At 36.6% G+C, this 18,434-nt stretch overlaps 1 protein-coding gene and 1 long non-coding RNA gene across 7 annotated transcripts; one reads left to right on the top strand and one right to left on the bottom strand.

The window, feature by feature from the left end:
- Positions 1-4,542: 4,542 nt before the first annotated feature.
- On the top strand, positions 4,543-10,298 carry LOC103335855 (putative disease resistance protein RGA3). 5 transcript variants are annotated; one of them, XR_016128171.1, is made up of 4 exons: positions 4,543-8,294; positions 8,707-8,911; positions 9,725-9,864; positions 10,054-10,298. XR_016128171.1 is itself a non-coding variant. In XM_089055237.1 (3 exons), the coding sequence occupies exons 1-3, from the start codon at positions 4,735-4,737 to the stop codon at positions 9,056-9,058; spliced, it is 3,786 nt and encodes a 1,261-aa protein (XP_088911363.1). In that variant the 5' UTR covers positions 4,543-4,734; the 3' UTR covers positions 9,059-10,298. The 5 variants fall into 5 exon arrangements, 4 of the variants coding, with proteins under 4 accessions (XP_088911363.1, XP_088911362.1, XP_088911361.1 ...); XM_089055237.1 differs by having other exon boundaries at positions 4,543-6,082; positions 6,209-8,294; positions 8,707-10,298; XM_089055236.1 differs by having other exon boundaries at positions 9,725-10,298.
- Positions 9,764-17,905, bottom strand: LOC148916486 (uncharacterized). 2 transcript variants are annotated; one of them, XR_016128172.1, is made up of 5 exons: positions 17,875-17,905; positions 12,967-12,993; positions 11,877-11,939; positions 10,878-10,940; positions 9,764-10,382 (listed from the first exon to the last, which is right to left on the bottom strand). It is a non-coding gene; the product is annotated as an uncharacterized LOC148916486 (long non-coding RNA). The 2 variants fall into 2 exon arrangements; XR_016128173.1 differs by lacking the exon at positions 11,877-11,939 and having other exon boundaries at positions 17,875-17,900.
- Positions 17,906-18,434: the final 529 nt, after the last annotated feature.

Here is an 18,434-nt window from a genome sequence, read left to right as displayed (position 1 = left end):
GTCAAGGAAAAACCAATCTATTCCTCTCCTATAATATTTCTACTCTTTGGGATGTTTAAAATTAGGTGGTTCGGCTCTAGACTCATAAAGAAAATTTAAAACAAAAACTTTAGTTTTGCTCTAAACATTTAGGTTGGAATACGTTAACTTTGAAAATTCACTAAATATTGAGTTTATATCAAAATAATGTAAAAAGATCACAACTAGACATAGAAAAATTAAAAATGTCAAAATTTGATGGAAATTAGGGTTAAGGAAGCATGTCAAAATAGAAATCAAAACAGACTAGGCTGCAGAATGTTCTTTTTTCCAGGTTTGTACACTTTATTTTGAAAACTCACCAAAATTTCAATTTACAACAAAACTTGATAAAACTTTCCAGATTTGAAGAAAATACATAAAAGTAAAACATGCTAAAATTTCATGAAAATCCAAGCTCAGGAAGTTTTCAAACACGTATTCAAAACAGGGCATGCGATAGAATCAGAACAATTCCAATCTCTAATTTGAAATTTCACAAAAAAACTCAATTTAAATTTAAATGGCACAAAACCAACTTTGAAATAACCCTTGAGATATCAATTTTGGTGTAAAAAAATCCCATAATGAAATTGGTACAAAATCACATCGAAATAATCTAGAACTTCACAGAAACATACCTTGAAAGAGATATATGTCATTGAGGCATTCTAACCAACACTTGATTTACAACTAGTAATCAAATAGACAATAAGAACATGAGCTTCATACATTCAAAGAATCATTTATGTGAGATGATAGTGGCTAATTTGATCAATTGAATGACAAGTAACAAGCCATTTGAGAGAAAGTACACATCTATAACAAAAAAATTCAATATAATCAATGAACAAGTTTTGTTCATACCAATTTTCAGAGAGTTATAATGGTTGCGTTTTGCTGACCTTTGAATATGTTATAAAGAGGAGAATTTGGAGTAGCTATCATGAAGAAATCATAGTGTTTTGAGCTTTCAAAATGAGTGTTCTGGACTGAAAACGAGGGAAGGAACTAGGGTCGAAGACTATAAACAAGTTCCACTCTAAATGTTCCCAAGGTGGCTATAGAAGTCTGATCAACCTAAAATTTTGATATATTATAATAGACATCATTTGAAACAATTTTGATGAAGGAACCAAAGTCATTTGAGTACATGAAGTCTCAGAAATATATTGAAACCAAGCATACTACTGTGAAATCAAGAAATGGTAAACTTACTGTGATCATACCAACTTTTCGAAGTCTGTACTAATCGGATTAAGGTGAAAATGGAGCATGTTATAGGAATCATGTAAATGAACATCTTATATGAAGGAAGTTTTCTCATTTGAGCTTTCAATATTTGAGTTCTCGGCTGCTGCAAGGAAGTGATGAATTTTGGATTAGAGGAACAAAAGAAGAATGAGGCTGAAAATATTGTGAATGAGGAAGAGAGTGATGATACAACGAATGATGAGGAAGAGAATAAATTCATGATTGAAGAGTCTTAGGCTAGGTGAGTCATCAATTTAGAAGAGAGTGATGATACAATATTGTGTCACGCCTCGGACTTGGGGGTCGGTGGAAACCCCGCGCCCAATGCATGAGAAAATAAAAACTAAAATAAAATAAAAATATGCCGAAACATGGGTTTAAAATAAACTTCTCTTATAAAAATAGATCCAAAATCTTACAACTTTACAATAAATAAAGCTCTATCACTCTCATCTAATTCAGCCTCAACTGGTTTATTCCCTTTCTTGCCCACTAATTCATCCGGAAAATTAAACAGGGTGAGGGGTGAGCAACCACAGCTCAGTAGGGACATGCGACCTTACTGCAATAAATTGATATAACTAAATTAAGTGACATGCAATCACACAACCAAAATATCACATTATTAATAATAATGCATGAATGAATGCTCTTCATTTATTCCCGTTAATTCATATAACTGGACAAGCTGACATGCACGTCCCATACCATACTTATACCACTTGGTCCCGAATGCCCATTTATATTAACTAACATCCATCTCAATCATCCCGTAATTCCCCTTTTGTTAGTCATCTTGTCTAACTCCCTTTCGCCAATCTCGAATCACCCAATAAAAACCATGTGCAATGTGGGATCCCTGAGACCTGGTATCTACCAAGAGTTAGACTCAACTACACAAAAACTATTTCTATTACCCTCTTTTCCATCATTATTTTCTCAATCCAACAACTTCAACCAATTACCATGACATGGTATAATTATGCCAACATTATTCAAATAGTTCACAATACGTAAATATCTTATATCAAGAACATTATACAATATCACACATAATATAGAGCTCACGAAATTTAATTAGATCAATCCTCATAAAGGCCCCCAAGAAACCCCTACCTTGACACCAAAGCTTTTGCTAGAAATGTAAGGTGTTTCCCAATTTTCCACCGCATTCACAAACTCAGTTTCTCACTCTTTTTCGTACTCCTCTCTACCACTATTTCTCTCTAGTTGTTTTTTTCATTTGTTGTGCAACTCACATCCTATATCGGCAGTAAAACACTTTCTATTGGATGATGTACTGGCGGTTGATTTATACTTCCTAACCAAGTAATATATATAGCAGATAAGGAAGAATGTCTTTGTGACTCTTCCAACTCCTCCAATCATATCCTTTTCTCTTTGGTGAGTTGGCTAACCTTGCTACTTAACATGGTTTTCACTTTGACACGTACAAGGACTATTAATAAGGTCTATGAATTGACAAAACTAACTAACAAGGTCTATTAATACATATCCACACACACACACACACACATATATATATATATATAATAGAATAAGATATTTATGTAATACACACATATATATTAAGATATATGTATACATATAATAGAATAATATATGTAATAAGATATAAATATATAAGTATTATTATAATAATATTCATAATAATTAATATAAAAGTATAACAACAATATTTACATATACATACCAAGATAATTACACATACTAATATATATATTTATATATATATATTTTAAATACAGGTCTTCACACAATGAATGGGGAGGAAGAGAATAAATTCATGATTGAAGAATCTTAGGCTAGATGAGTCATCAATTTAGAATAGGTGACTCATCTTTTCATAAATGGTGGATTTGATAGCTTGAGGCAAGGGGGGGAAGAATGGGAGGAGGGTGGTTTGATGCCCTCCACGTTTCAGATTTTTTTTATTTTTTTCCTACAAGGGTATTTTGGTAATCTTTCACACATAGGGGTATTTTGGTCACTTTGTCCAACTTGAAATTAAACACACTTAATTTCATAATCTTCATCCACAATCACTCGATAAAATACCCATAATCATTTTCTACCATAATATTATTTTTCACTGAAATATGAAAATCCACTTTGAATTTTTGGGGGTATTACACTTGACAACATGAATAGAATGAGAAATCTAGAATACCAATATATGTGGTGTATGATGAAAATTTTATTTCTTAGAAACAGATGATGTGGATCATTTGAGTTTGGTACTCTGAATTTGGCGCGACTGACTAGAGAGTGTCTCCCCTCCCTCGTAATTCAAGTCATTGTTGTTTAGCTTTATATAAAGCAGAATTCAATGTTTTTTGACAAAAAGAAAACAAGCAAGAACTCAACGTTCTTTTCTTACTGAAGAAATATTGCTTAAAGGGAGAGATTCTTATATATCTCCTGTACTAAATCTCTACTTTTGAAACAGATCAAAAACACAACTATAAACTCAACAAAAATTCAACTGTTGAGTTTTGTTTCAATAAGTTTGAATGAATGAGAAAAAAGATAGGAAAAGAAAAGGAGATGATTGAGGTCAAGAAAAGGTGAAAAACACACAAGCATTAAGTAAATACACCAGATGCATTAGAACACTTTAATTCCAGACCCTAGACTTTATTTTCTATTTGTTTGGCCCTAGCCTATTACATACCTGTGTCACTCCTTTTTTCAAGAACCTCACTCTTAGCTTAGGATTTCTAGTGGCCCAGTATTTGGACCTTTGTGCTTGTCAATGTATGGTTGGGTGGAAAGTTTTCAAAGAGGGGCCGTGCTAATACTAATTTGGATTAGAAAACTAGAGATGTAAGATCTTGATATTCAAACTACCATAGATGGTGGATCATCTTCAAAGGTTATCATCTTATGAGGAGATAGAAAATAACCACATAACCCTTAGTTGAGAAAATTCAGAAGGAAATAAAATATATCAAAGCGACGTTGGTGTTGATAATGTGTTGTGAAATAGACAAAATAAAGAGAGTAAGCTCTGTATTTCTTTATCTTCATTTCTAGGTTAATGCTTCAGATTTGAATGGGATACCACAACCTTACAACATGCATCCCTTAAGATAGGGAGGTTACAAAACATAGCATTTAATGGTATGTTGACAAAAATAATACGTCGTAATCAATGATGAAGGTGGAAAAATGTCTTCCTTTTGTTGGTAAGGGTAGTAAGGAAATTTCTGTGGAAAAAGAGGATAGAAATGATGTAATTGGATGCAAGTTTTTCAAAGAGGGATCACGAGAATAGTGATTAGGATAGATGATAGACCTTGACTTTGAGTGTGAATCACGTATGTTCTTGCTTTTGAACATCAATCAAATTGAAAATCTCCACTTGTTCAGATCATTCCATTTCCAGATCCAACTATTCTCACCATTTTTGCCACCATCTCAGCCTTGCCGCAGCTAGAAATGGAAGCAGCAAGCATAGTTTTATCCCCTGCTTTGCAAGTGATCTTTGACAGATTGGCCTCCCCAGCCTTAGAAGCACTTGCTGATATCTGGGGTGTTGAGGACAACCGCGACAGCCTACAAGATTCATTAAAAAGGGTTCAAGCTATTCTTCAAGCTGCAGAGGATCAACAATTAACCAACAAATATGTTAGGCTTTGGTTGTCAAACCTCAAGAATGCTGCTTCTGATGCTGAGGACCTTCTGGACAAATATGTGAGTTTGTTCCAATCATCCAAAACCATCAGGTTTGCTAAGTTTTTAACTAAACCTTTCTATCCAAAAGCTGAAAAAATTAAAAAGACAATCCACAGATTAGAAAAGACGATAAATGAGGGACTCTCGACATTTAATTTTAGAGAGCCTAGCATAGGAGATCGACGATCTATCCAAAGGGAGACTGACTCTTGCGTCGACGACTCAAAGATATATGGAAGAGATGATGAGAAAGAGAAGTTAGTCAAATTGTTACTGTCTTTGGAAACTTCCCAGGATGGATATGCAACTTGTATTCCAATAATTGGTATTGGAGGAATTGGCAAGACCACTCTTACAAAGTTGGCATATAACGATGAGAGGGTAGTCCAACACTTCGACTCTAGAATATGGATTTTTGTTTCTGAGGATTTCAATGTCAAGAAGATTATGAAGGCAGCCATTGAGTGTGCAACAGAGGATGAATGCAAGTTGTCGGAGATTGAACTACTTCAGTCTCGGCTTTCGAAATTTCTACAGAAGAAAAGATGCCTGATTGTGTTAGATGATGTTTGGACGGAAGACCAGGATGATTGGGACAAACTAAGAGCTTTGTTTAGAGGGGGTCTTGATGGATGCAAAATCATTGTCACCACCCGCAGTCAAAAAATTCCATTCATGATGGACTTCCCAAATTCACCATTTTATTTAAATGGTTTGGAGGATGATGATTGCTGGTCTTTGTTCAAGGACCGGGCATTTCGATGCGGCGAAGAAGAGAAGTATCCAAATCTTACACGGATTGGAAAGGAGATTATCAAAAAAGTTGGAGGAGTGCCGTTAGCTGCAAAAAGTTTGGGAAGCTCAATGCGCTTGAAAAGAGAAGAAAAACAATGGTTATTTATGCGAGATTGTGAACTCTGGGAATCATGTGAAAGCCAACATAAAGTTTTCCCTGCCCTGATGTTGAGTCTACCAGCACATCTTAGACAATGCTTTGCATTCTTCTCATTATTTCCCAAAAATTATGAGTTCAAGAAGCAGAAGTTGATTCATCTATGGATGGCAGAAGGCTTCATTCCAAACGAAGGAAGCAAGCGGCCTGAAGACATTGGTGAGGAATACTTTTCCGAATTTTTGTGGATATCTTTCTTGCAAGAAGTATGGCTACATGACAGTGGAGAAATAATTGAATACAAGATGAATGATATCATTCATGATCTTGCACGATATGTTGCAGGAAAAGAATATGTGGTACTTGAACAGGGTCGGCCACAAAATTGGCCACCAACAGAGATTCGCCACGCATCTGTTGTTTATCAATATGGTGCAAGAATAAAAATTCCAGAAACTCTATATGAAGCAAAACATTTGCGAACTCTCTTATTGATCGGAGATTCTGGCTCGTTACAGGACGGAGATAAAATTTATTCAAGTTTTGAATACCTGCGAGTGCTAGATCTCAACAACTGTGATCTTGTTGATCTGCCAAATTCCTTGGGTGACTTGATATGTTTGAGGTATCTTGACTTGTCTTACACGCGCATCTCCAAGTTACCTGAAAACATACAATATCTCTTTTCTTTGCAAACCTTAAACCTAATTTGTTGTCATAATCTTGAATCTTTGCCAATTTTGAAAAGCTTGACCGGCTTAAGACATCTTAACTTAAGTGGATGTGTAAGTTTGACATATATGCCTTCTTGTATTAGAAGCTTACATCAACTTCAGACATTGCCACTTTTTGTCTCGGGGAAATTGCCGAAGAGGAGTGAACCGTATGTGTGGTTGAGAACACGGAATTCCGGGATTCTCGGTATGCTGCGTGGTTTAAATCTTCATGGGGAGTTGAATATTACTCGCTTGGAGAATATTGGATATGCTACACCAGCAGACGAAGGACAATTGTTCATGAAGAAAAATCTTGAGTCATTGGGATTATACTGGGGTTTTATTCCGGGATTTAAAGATTCATTCGCCAAACCACCTAATGCCCCAGCTGAAGTAGGTGTCGCAGGACCACATATAGCGCTGCAAGCTAAACAACTTATTAGATGCCTGCAACCACATGAAAATCTGAAAAATCTAGTTATAAATGGGTACCCAGGAACCAAATTTCCTGATTGGGCTCTCCCAAATCTTGTCGCTGCTGATTTCACCAACTGTAGAAGTTGTGAACATCTTCCAGCCGTTGGGAATCTTCCGCTACTTAAGACGCTTTCTCTGCAAGGAATGCATGGCGTGAAGAGCATTGGTACAGAGTTCTATGGTGACGGTACAAACATATGGTTTCCATCACTCGAAGAACTATCAGTAAGTGATTTTGCAAACTTGAAAGAGTGGTCAAGTGCAAATGATGGAAATGCATTCCGTAGATTGAAGAAATTAACTGTAAAGAGTTGCCCCAAGTTAGCACATATACCATTACCTCAGTCCCTTCAACATTTGGAGCTACGGGAATGTAATCCTACAATGGTACCCATAGCATATTTAAGTTTGCTATCTGTTCTTATTCTTGACAAAATTCCAGACCTAGTGTCTCTCCCGGAAGGGCTCTTTGGATCAGCTAGTCTGTCTTCCTTGAAGATTGTGTCCTGCCCCAAGCTTCATTCAATGCCTTTGGAGATCCAAAACCTTAGTTCTCTAAAATCATTGACCATTCGTTGGTGTGAAAAGTTGTCCTCTCTACCACGAAGTTTACAGAACTTGAAAGCTCTGGAGTCACTGGAGATTAGTGGCTGTGGCAGTCTAACATCCCTGCCAGATGGTGGAATTGCAGGTTTGGCTTCACTTCGAACTTTGTCCATTGAAAACTGCAGTGAGCTGACTTCTCTATTGTTGAGTTTGGAACATCTCACATTGCTTGAGGACTTGACCATCATGGACTGTCCAAAACTTGGTTCTTTTCCAGCAGGTGTGCAACACCTCTCCTCCCTTCGAAGTTTGATGGTTCAGAACTGTCCTTGGTTTGATTCTCTGCCAGAAGGGTTGCAAAATGTCAAGACCCTGCACTGCTTGGAAATTAGTAGCTGCGACAATCTAACAGCTTTGCCAGAATGGTTTGAGGATCTTGCTTCTCTTAGATCTGTGACCATATATCATTGTCCAAATTTGACACTACTGCCACTGGGTTTCAAGCTTCTCACTAAACTCCAGCACCTCTCTATTCAAGAATGTCCTAAGCTTGAGGAAAGATGCAGACAAGGTAGTGGTGAGGATTGGTCGAAAATAGCCCATGTCCCGTATAAGTACATTGGATCACCTCAGGTAAGGCTGTCTAGCGAAGCGAGCACATCGGGAAGCTCTTCTGTCCAAGGATCTTCTCAGTAAGAAACTTCTATTTCATTATCATCAACAAGCTATTATCATTATGGTAAGTCATATTAATTAAATTCCTGTGTTCTCGTCAGAGAATAAAGAAGCAACACTCCGTATAGATGTTGTTGATTGATACTTTTGTTTCGAAATGAGAACATTGTAGATATATGACTCTTTCAATATTTAAAAAGCATAAAATAGCAACCTTGTATGTTTAGTTCAAAAGTGTTACTTGTCTCCATAAGTTGATGAAATGAATTTTCTTTTGTGGTTTTGCTGCTATAGGGCCGCAGGGGTTGGATGTTTTGGGGAGGGAGATAGTGGCCATATGGGAATGTTTATTGATGATAGGCTTTTTGGGTTTTAATTGTTTTATACTTCCAACTGCCTCTCAAGATCTGTTTCAATGCTTAATGGCAGAATGGATTGGTGGAGCAACATTGGCAATGTGGTGGAAGATATTAGACGGTTGGTGGTCGACATGTATGTGACGGATGTTTTGTATCAACCTCGAAAGGGCAACGGTGTGGCGCATGCTCTTACGCAATTTGGCTTGAAGGAAGGCTCCAGTTTCGTTTGGACAGCACCACCTTGGTTGGACTGTCTTCTAGGGAAAGATGTGAGGGTAGGGTGTTTTTTCTGTATTTTTTGTGGAGGTGTTGTGGTACTCTTTTTCCTTGTCCAGATTTTCCTCTTTATGGGGATTTTTTATGGTAAAGGTTTTAACGAGGCCATTGTTTTTGCCCTCCTATACGTTTTCCTAGTTGAATGAAATTCTCCTTTTTGATTAAAAAAAAAAAAGGGTTTACTTGTCTCTCTTAATTTTGAATCTGTTTATTTTTTTATTTAAATAAAGTTTTAGTCATATTGCATTGTTGTATTGTAGATTTTTGCTTGATAGTTGCCATTTGATTGCTCATACAACAGCTCTCTTTGCTCGACAGCCATCATCCAATATTGTAACTTTTTTCCAGTTTTGTTGGTATGATTTCCAATTGACGTAAAGCTTCAGACAAACACTCATCTTTATTTGCTGTTGGTTATCTTTGCTCTTTTTTAAAATGAAAAAAAAAACTCTGGCGTGTTTTGGTTTCCACTTTTTATACTAGGGAAATATTGAAGTCCTTATTTTGCTTGGTTATTAGTTAGTTCATGGTGCACAATTAAATAGTTACAACAAGGCTTGAGTCAGTGCCAGAAATGGGATATGATGCACTTTCCAGTGTGCCACGTGTAGAGTTTTGCCTGAGAGGAAGTCCTTGTTTTCTGGTAAAACTTCTCATAATAGTTAGCCATAGAGTTGAATGAAATAATTTACTTGCTTGATGGTCAGTCTTTTGGCTTGTCAAGATGTCACCACTGTGCATGTTTGAATGTTTTGCTGATGGATAATTGTTGCATTAAAAGGTGGTATTTCTTGACCTTGAGTGGATTGCAGGTGACATTGGAGAATTGCAGCCTAATGGAGCAATGAAAATTATGGATAGGAAAAAGAATATATTTAAACTGTCTCAAGGTGAATATGTTGCTGTGGAAAACATTGAAAGCAAATACCTGCAATGCCCTCTTATCACATCGGTATGTTGCTTGTTACTACATCCAATAGAAGTAGAACTATTTCCATACATTAGGACTCGCCTCTGTTTTCCTCCATTGACGAGTTTGTATTTTTGGTCTTTTTACAACATTTTAATTTGTGAAAATTTCCTTTTGGTTGTTTTCTGTTTTCTAAAGTTGTGGATATCTGAACTTTCCTCTGGTTTGCAGATTTGGGTTTATGGGAACAGCTTTGAGTCGTTTCTTGTTGCTGTGGTGGTCGCTGACAGAAAGGCATTGGAGGATTGGGCAGCAGAGCATCATTTGACCGATGATTTTAAATCATTATGTCAAAACCTGAAGGCAAGAAAGTACATTTTGGATGAGCTCAATAGTGTTGGTCAGAAGCAGCAAGTATGTAGATAATTGTCTCAACTCCCTGTTTCTAATTCGATGCTTTGTTAATGTCTACTCAATCTGACTTGGGTAACCTTCCTGCAGCTTCGAGGTTTTGAGCTGTTCAAAGCAGTTCACTTGGACGCACACCAACAATATTGCAGCTATATAAATAAAAAATTTCAAAACAAACATACGAAAACGAATTAAATACAATTTCTATAGCCTAATCAAGCAAACCATATAAGCAATAACATCACAATGACAGAAAAACAATTTTCAAAGAGACAATATCCAAAAACCAATTAGCCACAGTTGATATGCATGACTTCTTTAAAAGATGAATATAAAACTGACATGTTGTCTAGCAGCAATGGGAAGAGCTACGAAACAATCTGAAAAACAGTTATATAGCACCTATTAAAAACGCAAAATCCGAAAATTCAGTTTCTTCTCATAAGGCATATAATCCTTTTTTTGCGTTTGAAAATTGTTGAAGTCTATTTTTGTACGGTTGCCATCTTTCTTTAGGACTTGAAGAAAAAATAAGAAGCACACACTTATCCCAACCAATTGTCAATTGACACCATTGGCTAATTCCTATGCTCTATTCACAAAACTTAAAACAATCAATTGGAAATTTCAGCCTAGAAACTCACCTCCTGCTTAACATAACCGAAAACACCAACCAAATTGCTCTATCCAAAGCAACAAAAGACCACCTGCAAAATATCAAAAGAAAACATGGTTTAAAAAAAAAAAAAAGAGAAAAAAGGAAGAAAAAACAGAAAAGATGGAGAAGAAATTAGCTTGCATATTTTTATACATGCACAATCTTTTCATAAAACCAAAACTTTAGCCTGAGCAAAATCTGCAAGGCAAGAAATCACTCAAGACTACCCAAATTAATGTGTTTTGGGCAAAGAAAAACATTGTAAAAGCACGGGAAAATGGACTGTTTAAATGATCCTAGATGCATATCAAACAAAGAATATAAGATCAAAAGTTACTGGTCTAAACAATCATAAGTTACCTATTCAAAAGTCACCCTAAACAATCAAGATTTTTTATATATTTTTCAATTCCATTTTTCTGTTTTTCCCTTTTTCCCCTTTAAACAAGATATCAAAATTTCATACTCTAATTCAACAATTGAGTCATCTCAAAGTCTTTTCTAACAATCTAAAGATCAAGCTCCAATTTGTACTAAACATATATGTCTAAAAATCAACCCAAAACATCAATCAAATGTAACCAAAGGCAGCTACATCTCATTTTTCATGTTAAAAAAGCTCCCTCAAAAAGACAAAAAATTTCAAAAAGCTTCAGCACACAAAAAGGCATTAATATATAATCAAAAGCAATATCATGTTGTTATCACTCTTATCAACAACCCCTCCAAATACATCATATCTTCCATAAACTAAAAGGAAAAAGTCAAAAATATTAATATATATCTAAGCACAGATCATACATGAAAACAACTTGTCATTGGTTCAAATCACATAAGAATTAATTGGCTTCATTTACAGCTGTACAATCATAGCAATTAGTTCAAATTTATCCCAACCAATTGTCAATTGATGCCATTAGCTAATTACTATGCTCTATTCACAGAACCGAAAACAATAAATTGGAATTTTAACATAGAAACGCACCTCTTGTTTAACAAAACCAAAAACAATCACCAAACAGCTCTATCTAAAGCAGCAAAACAACACCTACAAAACATCAAAAGAAAACATGATTAAGAAAGAAGAGAAAAAGCAAGAAAAAATCGAAAAAATTGCAGTTTCTGATTTTCTAGTCCCAAAACTGTCCAAATATGTTTTTCTTTAGAGTGTTTTTATATGAGATGTCTGAACTTCATTAGACCACTTCTAAAACAAAAGAAAATTCCTGGAAAACAAAAACAAACAGAGATAGAAGAAAACAGAATATCAGCCATCATCAAAATCCAAAGCAAAAATCAGAGTCAAACTTCGACCAACATATCAATAGTTGGGAAGGGAAAAAATATTCATGAATTAAACTATTATTTCTTAATTACATCTATAGCCTAATGAAGCAAAATGGACACACACCAACAATAGCACAACTATAGAAATAAGAATTTTCAAACAACGCAATATCCAAAAACTAATTAAACAGAGCTTCTATAGCCTAACCAAGCAAAACAGACGTAATCAATAACATTAAATGACTGTGTGACTCCATGATGCCACAAACAAAAATTAGTGCAACCCCAACTCCTCTTACACCTTCAAACCTCAGACAAAGAAGCTCTCTGCATGGTCAAATTTTATCTCCATTGAAATGTGTTTTGTTTTTTGCCAATTTGTCCAGATAATAGAGGTAGTGTTCAAACTTAGAAAGAAAGAAGAATTAAAATTCAGAATTAGAATTCAGATATAGGAGGTAGTGTTCAAACTTTGAACATCTCTAGCATGAAATCACCAAATCAGTAAATATTACACAAAATTAGTATAAAAAAACATGAACAGAAAAACAAAAAATAAAATAAGAAAGCAAATATTAACAACAATAGATCATTACACAATTTGTGTAATTAGTGCCACATGTGCTACATCTTTAACAGTGTTTTGATATGTAGCCAACCTTTTTTTTAAAAAAAAAAATCTCATCCTCATTGTTAAAAATTGATGATCTTTTCCCACTTTAAAGTTATTTCCACTATGAATTGAAGACAAAAAAAGTTATTTGTTAAAAAGTTTACGGGATGCATACTTGAAGACAAACGATGCAAGGGACAACCTGTTAGAATTCTCAGTTTGTATATGTATTTTCAGATTAGGAAGAGATGTATTTTCTGGAGATTTCAGCTAGAGAGAATGAAGAGAAATGAGGAAGGCCTTGTTCTATTGAATTCTTACAATCTGCAGCTTACATAGTGTGTCCGGACAGAGAGAGAAATGTGATTCTCTTCTAATGTAATTACAACTGTCACACCCTATTAGGTGCTTACACGTGTCATACCAAATCTAAGCTAGAGAATCCACCTAGACTATGATCTAATGGTTCTCATTACATCATTTAAAATAGACAGAACAGAAAATAGAAAATGACTTGCTCGCCTAAGAAATCAGGCACAAGATTATAAATAAGCCAAAGCAGGATTATAAATCACCTGTAACAGATTATATTTCAACACTCCTTCTAACTTTAGTGATTTCACTCCAAGCAAGCTTCTCAACCTCACAAACTGATCCTTAGCAGAGCCTTAGTCAAAATATCGCTATCTCGATCTTCATCTTGCAAGACACCGATTCGATTTCTTTTGCTTGAATGGCTTCCCTTATAAAATGAAATTTCCTGATGTGTCTTGTCTTTTGGTGATGAACTGGATTCCTTGCCATTGCAATTGCAGAGGTGTTGTCACATAGAATTGAGTCCCTTCTACCTGTTCTTCACCAAAATCTTCAAGCACAAATTTGAGCCACTTAGCTTGTGAAGTTGCTTCAGAAGGCTCACATACTCGGCTGTAGATAAAGCAACTGTGTTTTGCTTGATGGAAGCCTAAGAGAACATGCCTGAGCCTAGTGTGAAGGCATATCCTGAGGTGCTCCTCATATCATCCTCACTCCCAGCCATCACCGCCACAATACCCAATTAGAGTAGCTGCTTTCCCTTTGCAAACTCAATTCCAAATCTAATGTGCCTTGTATGTATCTCAAGCACCCTTTTAGAGTTCCATGTGTTTCTTTGAGGGATTGTGCATAAACCTAGCAAGCAAGCTAGATGCAAACATGACATCTGGTCTTGTGGTAGTCGATAAAGCAGACTCTACAATCTGCATCTGAATTCATTTTCATCTCGCTGCTTCACTTCCATCTTCTCTACACAATTTCTCATTCACCACTAATGGAATTGCCACGACTTGCAGTCTCTCATTCCAAACTTCTCAAGAATTTTCATGGCATATTTCTTTTGATGAATGAAAATATGCTTATCATTTGTTCCACTCCCATGCCAAGAAAATGGTGCAACATACCCAAGTCATCATCTCATAGTGTTGCATCATATCTTGTTTAAACTCTTCACATTTTAGGACACTTAAAGATATATAATGTCATCTACATAGAGTGAGACAATGATAATACCTGAGTGTCACTTGTTTTGATATAGAGAGTAGCTTCACTTAAGCTCTTCTTAAAACCTGCATGTTGAAATAGGCATCTATTTCATCATACAGCCCTTAGGGCTTGTTTGATCCATATAGAGCCTTGTTCAACCTGTACACCTTGGTTTCCTTGCTCTCTGAACATATCCTTGAGGTTGTTCAACATAAACTTCCTCCTTTAGAATGCCATTGAGAAAGCGCAGACTTCACATCCAAGTTGAAATAGGTTCCATTCCTTTTGTGGCAAGGGCTATCAAGGTTCGATGGTGTCAAGTCTTGCCACAGGGCAAATGTCTCATTATAGTCGATTCCTGCGTGAATAGCCTTTAGCCACAAGCCTAGCTTTATTCTTCGCACAATACCATCTAGGTTCGGGATTTGACCTTGTAGACCCATTTAACACCACCATCGGTTTGTCAAATGGCCTCACAACTAATTTCCATGTATTGTTCTTCTTAATCATCTCAATTGACCTCCATTGCACTTCTCCATGATTCATCCAAATCGCTTCTTCAAAGTCAGTTGGGTTCTACAATGCACATGTTGCATTGTGTCATGATGTCATTAATACTCCTCCACTTGTGAGGTGTGTGATCAACCCTTGAGTCTCATCAAGCATTTCTTCCCCTTGAGGTGCAATTTCTTCTTCCATCTGCATTTGAGTATCCAAAACCGAGATTGTTCATCTAATACCTTCGGTTCATGCACCTTGATTTCCATCTGCATAGGCATTCTCACATCTGCATTGCTAGGATTCTCCCATGTCCATGAGGCTTCTTCATCAAAATAGATATCCCTAGACAAGATAATCTTTCTAGCCTTAGGATCATACAGTCTATAGCCTTTTCACACAATCCATAGCCCACAAAAATGCATTTGTGACTGCTTTCTTCCAACTTGTGTCTCAAAACAGAAGGAATAAGCACATGACATAGGCATCCAAACACTTTCAAGTGTGCAATGGCTTTCTTCCTGTGAAGGCCTCAAATGGTGTCATTTTCTTAAGAGACTTAGAGGACACCTGTTGAGAAGATAATCATTGTATGAACACTCGCCCAAAACTCATATGGAAGTCTCTTTTCATGTAGCATAGACTTTGCCATCTCAATTACAGTCCTGTTCTTCCTCTCAACAACTCCATTTTGTTGAGGGAATATGCTACCACTGCCTTTGTATTCACAAATTTCTCAAGCAGATGCAAGAAATTCATTTGACATGAATTCTCCACCTCTGACACTTCTAAGTGATTTCACCTTGTGTCCACTCTGCAATTCTGTCATTGCTTTGAACTTCTTGAAACATTCAAAAGCATTAGATTTATTTCTGAGAAAATAAACCCAAGCCATTCTTGTATAGTCATCAATGAATAACATGAAATATCTGTTTCGACATTGATGCAATCTGCATAGGACCACAAATGTCAGTGTGGACTAATTCAAGTGGAAACCAGCTCTCAAGTAGATTCTGCAGAAATGAGTCTCTATGTCGCTTTCACCTGCACCTTCACAAACTGCAAAATCCTTCTCCGCACTAGGCATCCATGAACCATGTCTTGATTTGCCAAAGATCTGATGCTTTGATCATTAAGATGGCTGACCTTTTATGCCAAGTCTGCAAATGAGTCACACTTGCTCGGCCCAAGCCCGAGTAGCAGGTACCATTGTGAGAGAGAAACACCTATTGATAGTCATTGGAACCTTAGCTATAGGATTTTGCAAATGACTAATCATCAAAAATTGTCACCATTCCCTTCCAAATACTAAACAATACCCATGTTCCATCATCCGACTAACACTGAGCAAGTTCTCTTCTAAACTGTGCACCAACATCACTTCTTGAATGTGTTTTTCACTGCTGTTTTGGTTTCTATCACAAGTGTGCCTTTTCCTACAACTTGAACTGTCTCTCCAGTCCCCATTTTCACCTTGGAAGTTACATCCCAATATCTATCAATAACCTTTCATCTCCAGTCATGTGGTTACTGCAACCACTGTCCACATACCAAGAATTGTTCAATTTCACATCTGTCACGGCATTGCATGCATAAAACAATGTTCCAGATTACTTCACTGATTGGCATAATTCACCTTCTGCACAGGTTGATTTTCATGGCAATTTCTAACCATGTGACCAAACTTTCCACATCCTCTGCATTTTGGTTTTCCTTCAAACCAGCACTTGCCATAGTGCAGTTTTTCACAGTGCTTGCAAGGTGTTTTAGTTCCATCATTTGATGCATTTGGTTTGGGATTAGAATTGGACTTGTTATTCCAATTCTTCCCATTTCCCTTCCAGTTCCTCTGAGACTTGTTACCTCCAGAAGAACTTCCATTCTTAGAGCTTTTACTCTCTATGTTCAAAGGTAGTAAAGCCTTTTCTGTGGAATTTTTTGTGCCTATCCAACCTGAGCTCAAAGTTCTTGAGAGACGCAACCACTTCTTGAATTTCAAGAGTGTCAAGATCCTTTGAATGCTCAATCACAGAACATATAGAGTCATAAGATCTAGGCAAGCTAATAAGTAATTTCTGCACAACTCTTTCTCTAGGTAACTCTTCACCATAACTTTTCATTTGATTAATTAGATCAAATAGTTTAGCAACATAACTAGAGAATGACTCACTATCCTTCATACGAGTGTATTCAAACTCTCTACGTAAGCCTTGTAGCTTCACACTTCATACCATTTATCGCCTCTAAACTCCCTTGAATATCCCATGCACCTTTTGAGGTTTCTTCATTCACTATTCGGGAAAAATTTGTCCAGACTGCACCTTGGATCACCCAAGTGCACGAGCATCTTTCATCAAAATCTACCGTTATAGACTTCTCTTCTTCAGCAGACTTTAGATCCTTCTTCCTTTCCTTTTTTTTCTTTGGATCTGAAGCATCAAAACCATTTTCAACCAAATCCCACAGTCCATGAGATTTGAGAATGGTCTTCATTCGAATGCTCCAAAACTCATAGTTTTCTCCATTGAAAATGGTGTACTGGCTCAAGAGCTTGATCCTGCCATGTTAGACATCGACGCAGCTAGAAAAGCCGTGAAATTTTGAGTGAGCTCAACGTCATTGACCAAACACCACTCGATCTTCACAGATTCACGCCCAACAAACAATCGAACTGGCTCTGAGGCCATGTTAAATTCTCGTTGTATATGTATTTTCAGATTAGGAAGAGATGTATTTTCTGGAGATTTCAACTAGAGAGAATGAAGAGAAATGAGGAAGGCACTGTTCTATTGAATTCTTACAATCTGCAGCTACATAGTGTGTGAGAGAGAAATGTGATTCTCTTCTAACAATTATAATCACCCTATTAGGTGCTTACGTGTCATACCAAATCTAAGCTAGAGAATCCACTCTAGACTATGATCTAATGGTTCTCATTACATCATTTAAAATAGAAGAACAGAAAATAGAAAATGACTTCTGCTCTAAGAAATTAAGCAGCGGGATTATAAATCAGCCGAGCAGGATTATAAATCAGCCGAGCAGGATTATATTTCAACACAACCAAGGGACAAATCTCTAATTGAAAACCTCTCGGACGAACTTTGGAATGGCTGAACGAACGCAGGAGAGGTGAGATGAAGACTAAACGAACGGTGAGATTTGCAAAGCGCCATCCCAAATGGAAATCGACACTAAGCCCAAACGAACTCAAGACCGTTGCATCCCATGGCTGCCCCCAACCAGCCTAACCAAGGGTTGGATGACGATCGCTCTGTGGAAAAGTAATGTGGGAGAGTTAGCATCCAAAGAGAGGCAAAAGGATGATTAGGTTCAGAGGCCTGAAACTTCTCTGCCCAGCATGAACTGTAAAGAGAAAAGGAGTTCAAATCCAAATTTTTGTTCCTCTTTAACTCTTCCAATAATCTCCGCCGGATGGTGGAAGTTACTTCTGAACTTTCTCAATTGAGAGGTGCAGTGAGTTATCTATTTCTTTGTCATTGAGTGTGGCTTAATTGGCACTGAACGTGAGAAAATTGAACTTATCATCTTGTTCGGTTCCATATCATTCCGTCTTGAACTCTCTACCCAATCTGAACCAGACAGGTTACATTGATAGTATTA

The sequence above is a fragment of the Prunus mume genome, linkage group LG6, assembly GCF_029339155.1.
Source record: "Prunus mume cultivar Tortuosa linkage group LG6, ASM2933915v1, whole genome shotgun sequence".
Lineage (NCBI taxonomy): Eukaryota > Viridiplantae > Streptophyta > Magnoliopsida > Rosales > Rosaceae > Prunus > Prunus mume.
Note: the sequence above shows the minus strand (reverse complement) of the source record. Positions and strands in the feature narration are given on the sequence as shown.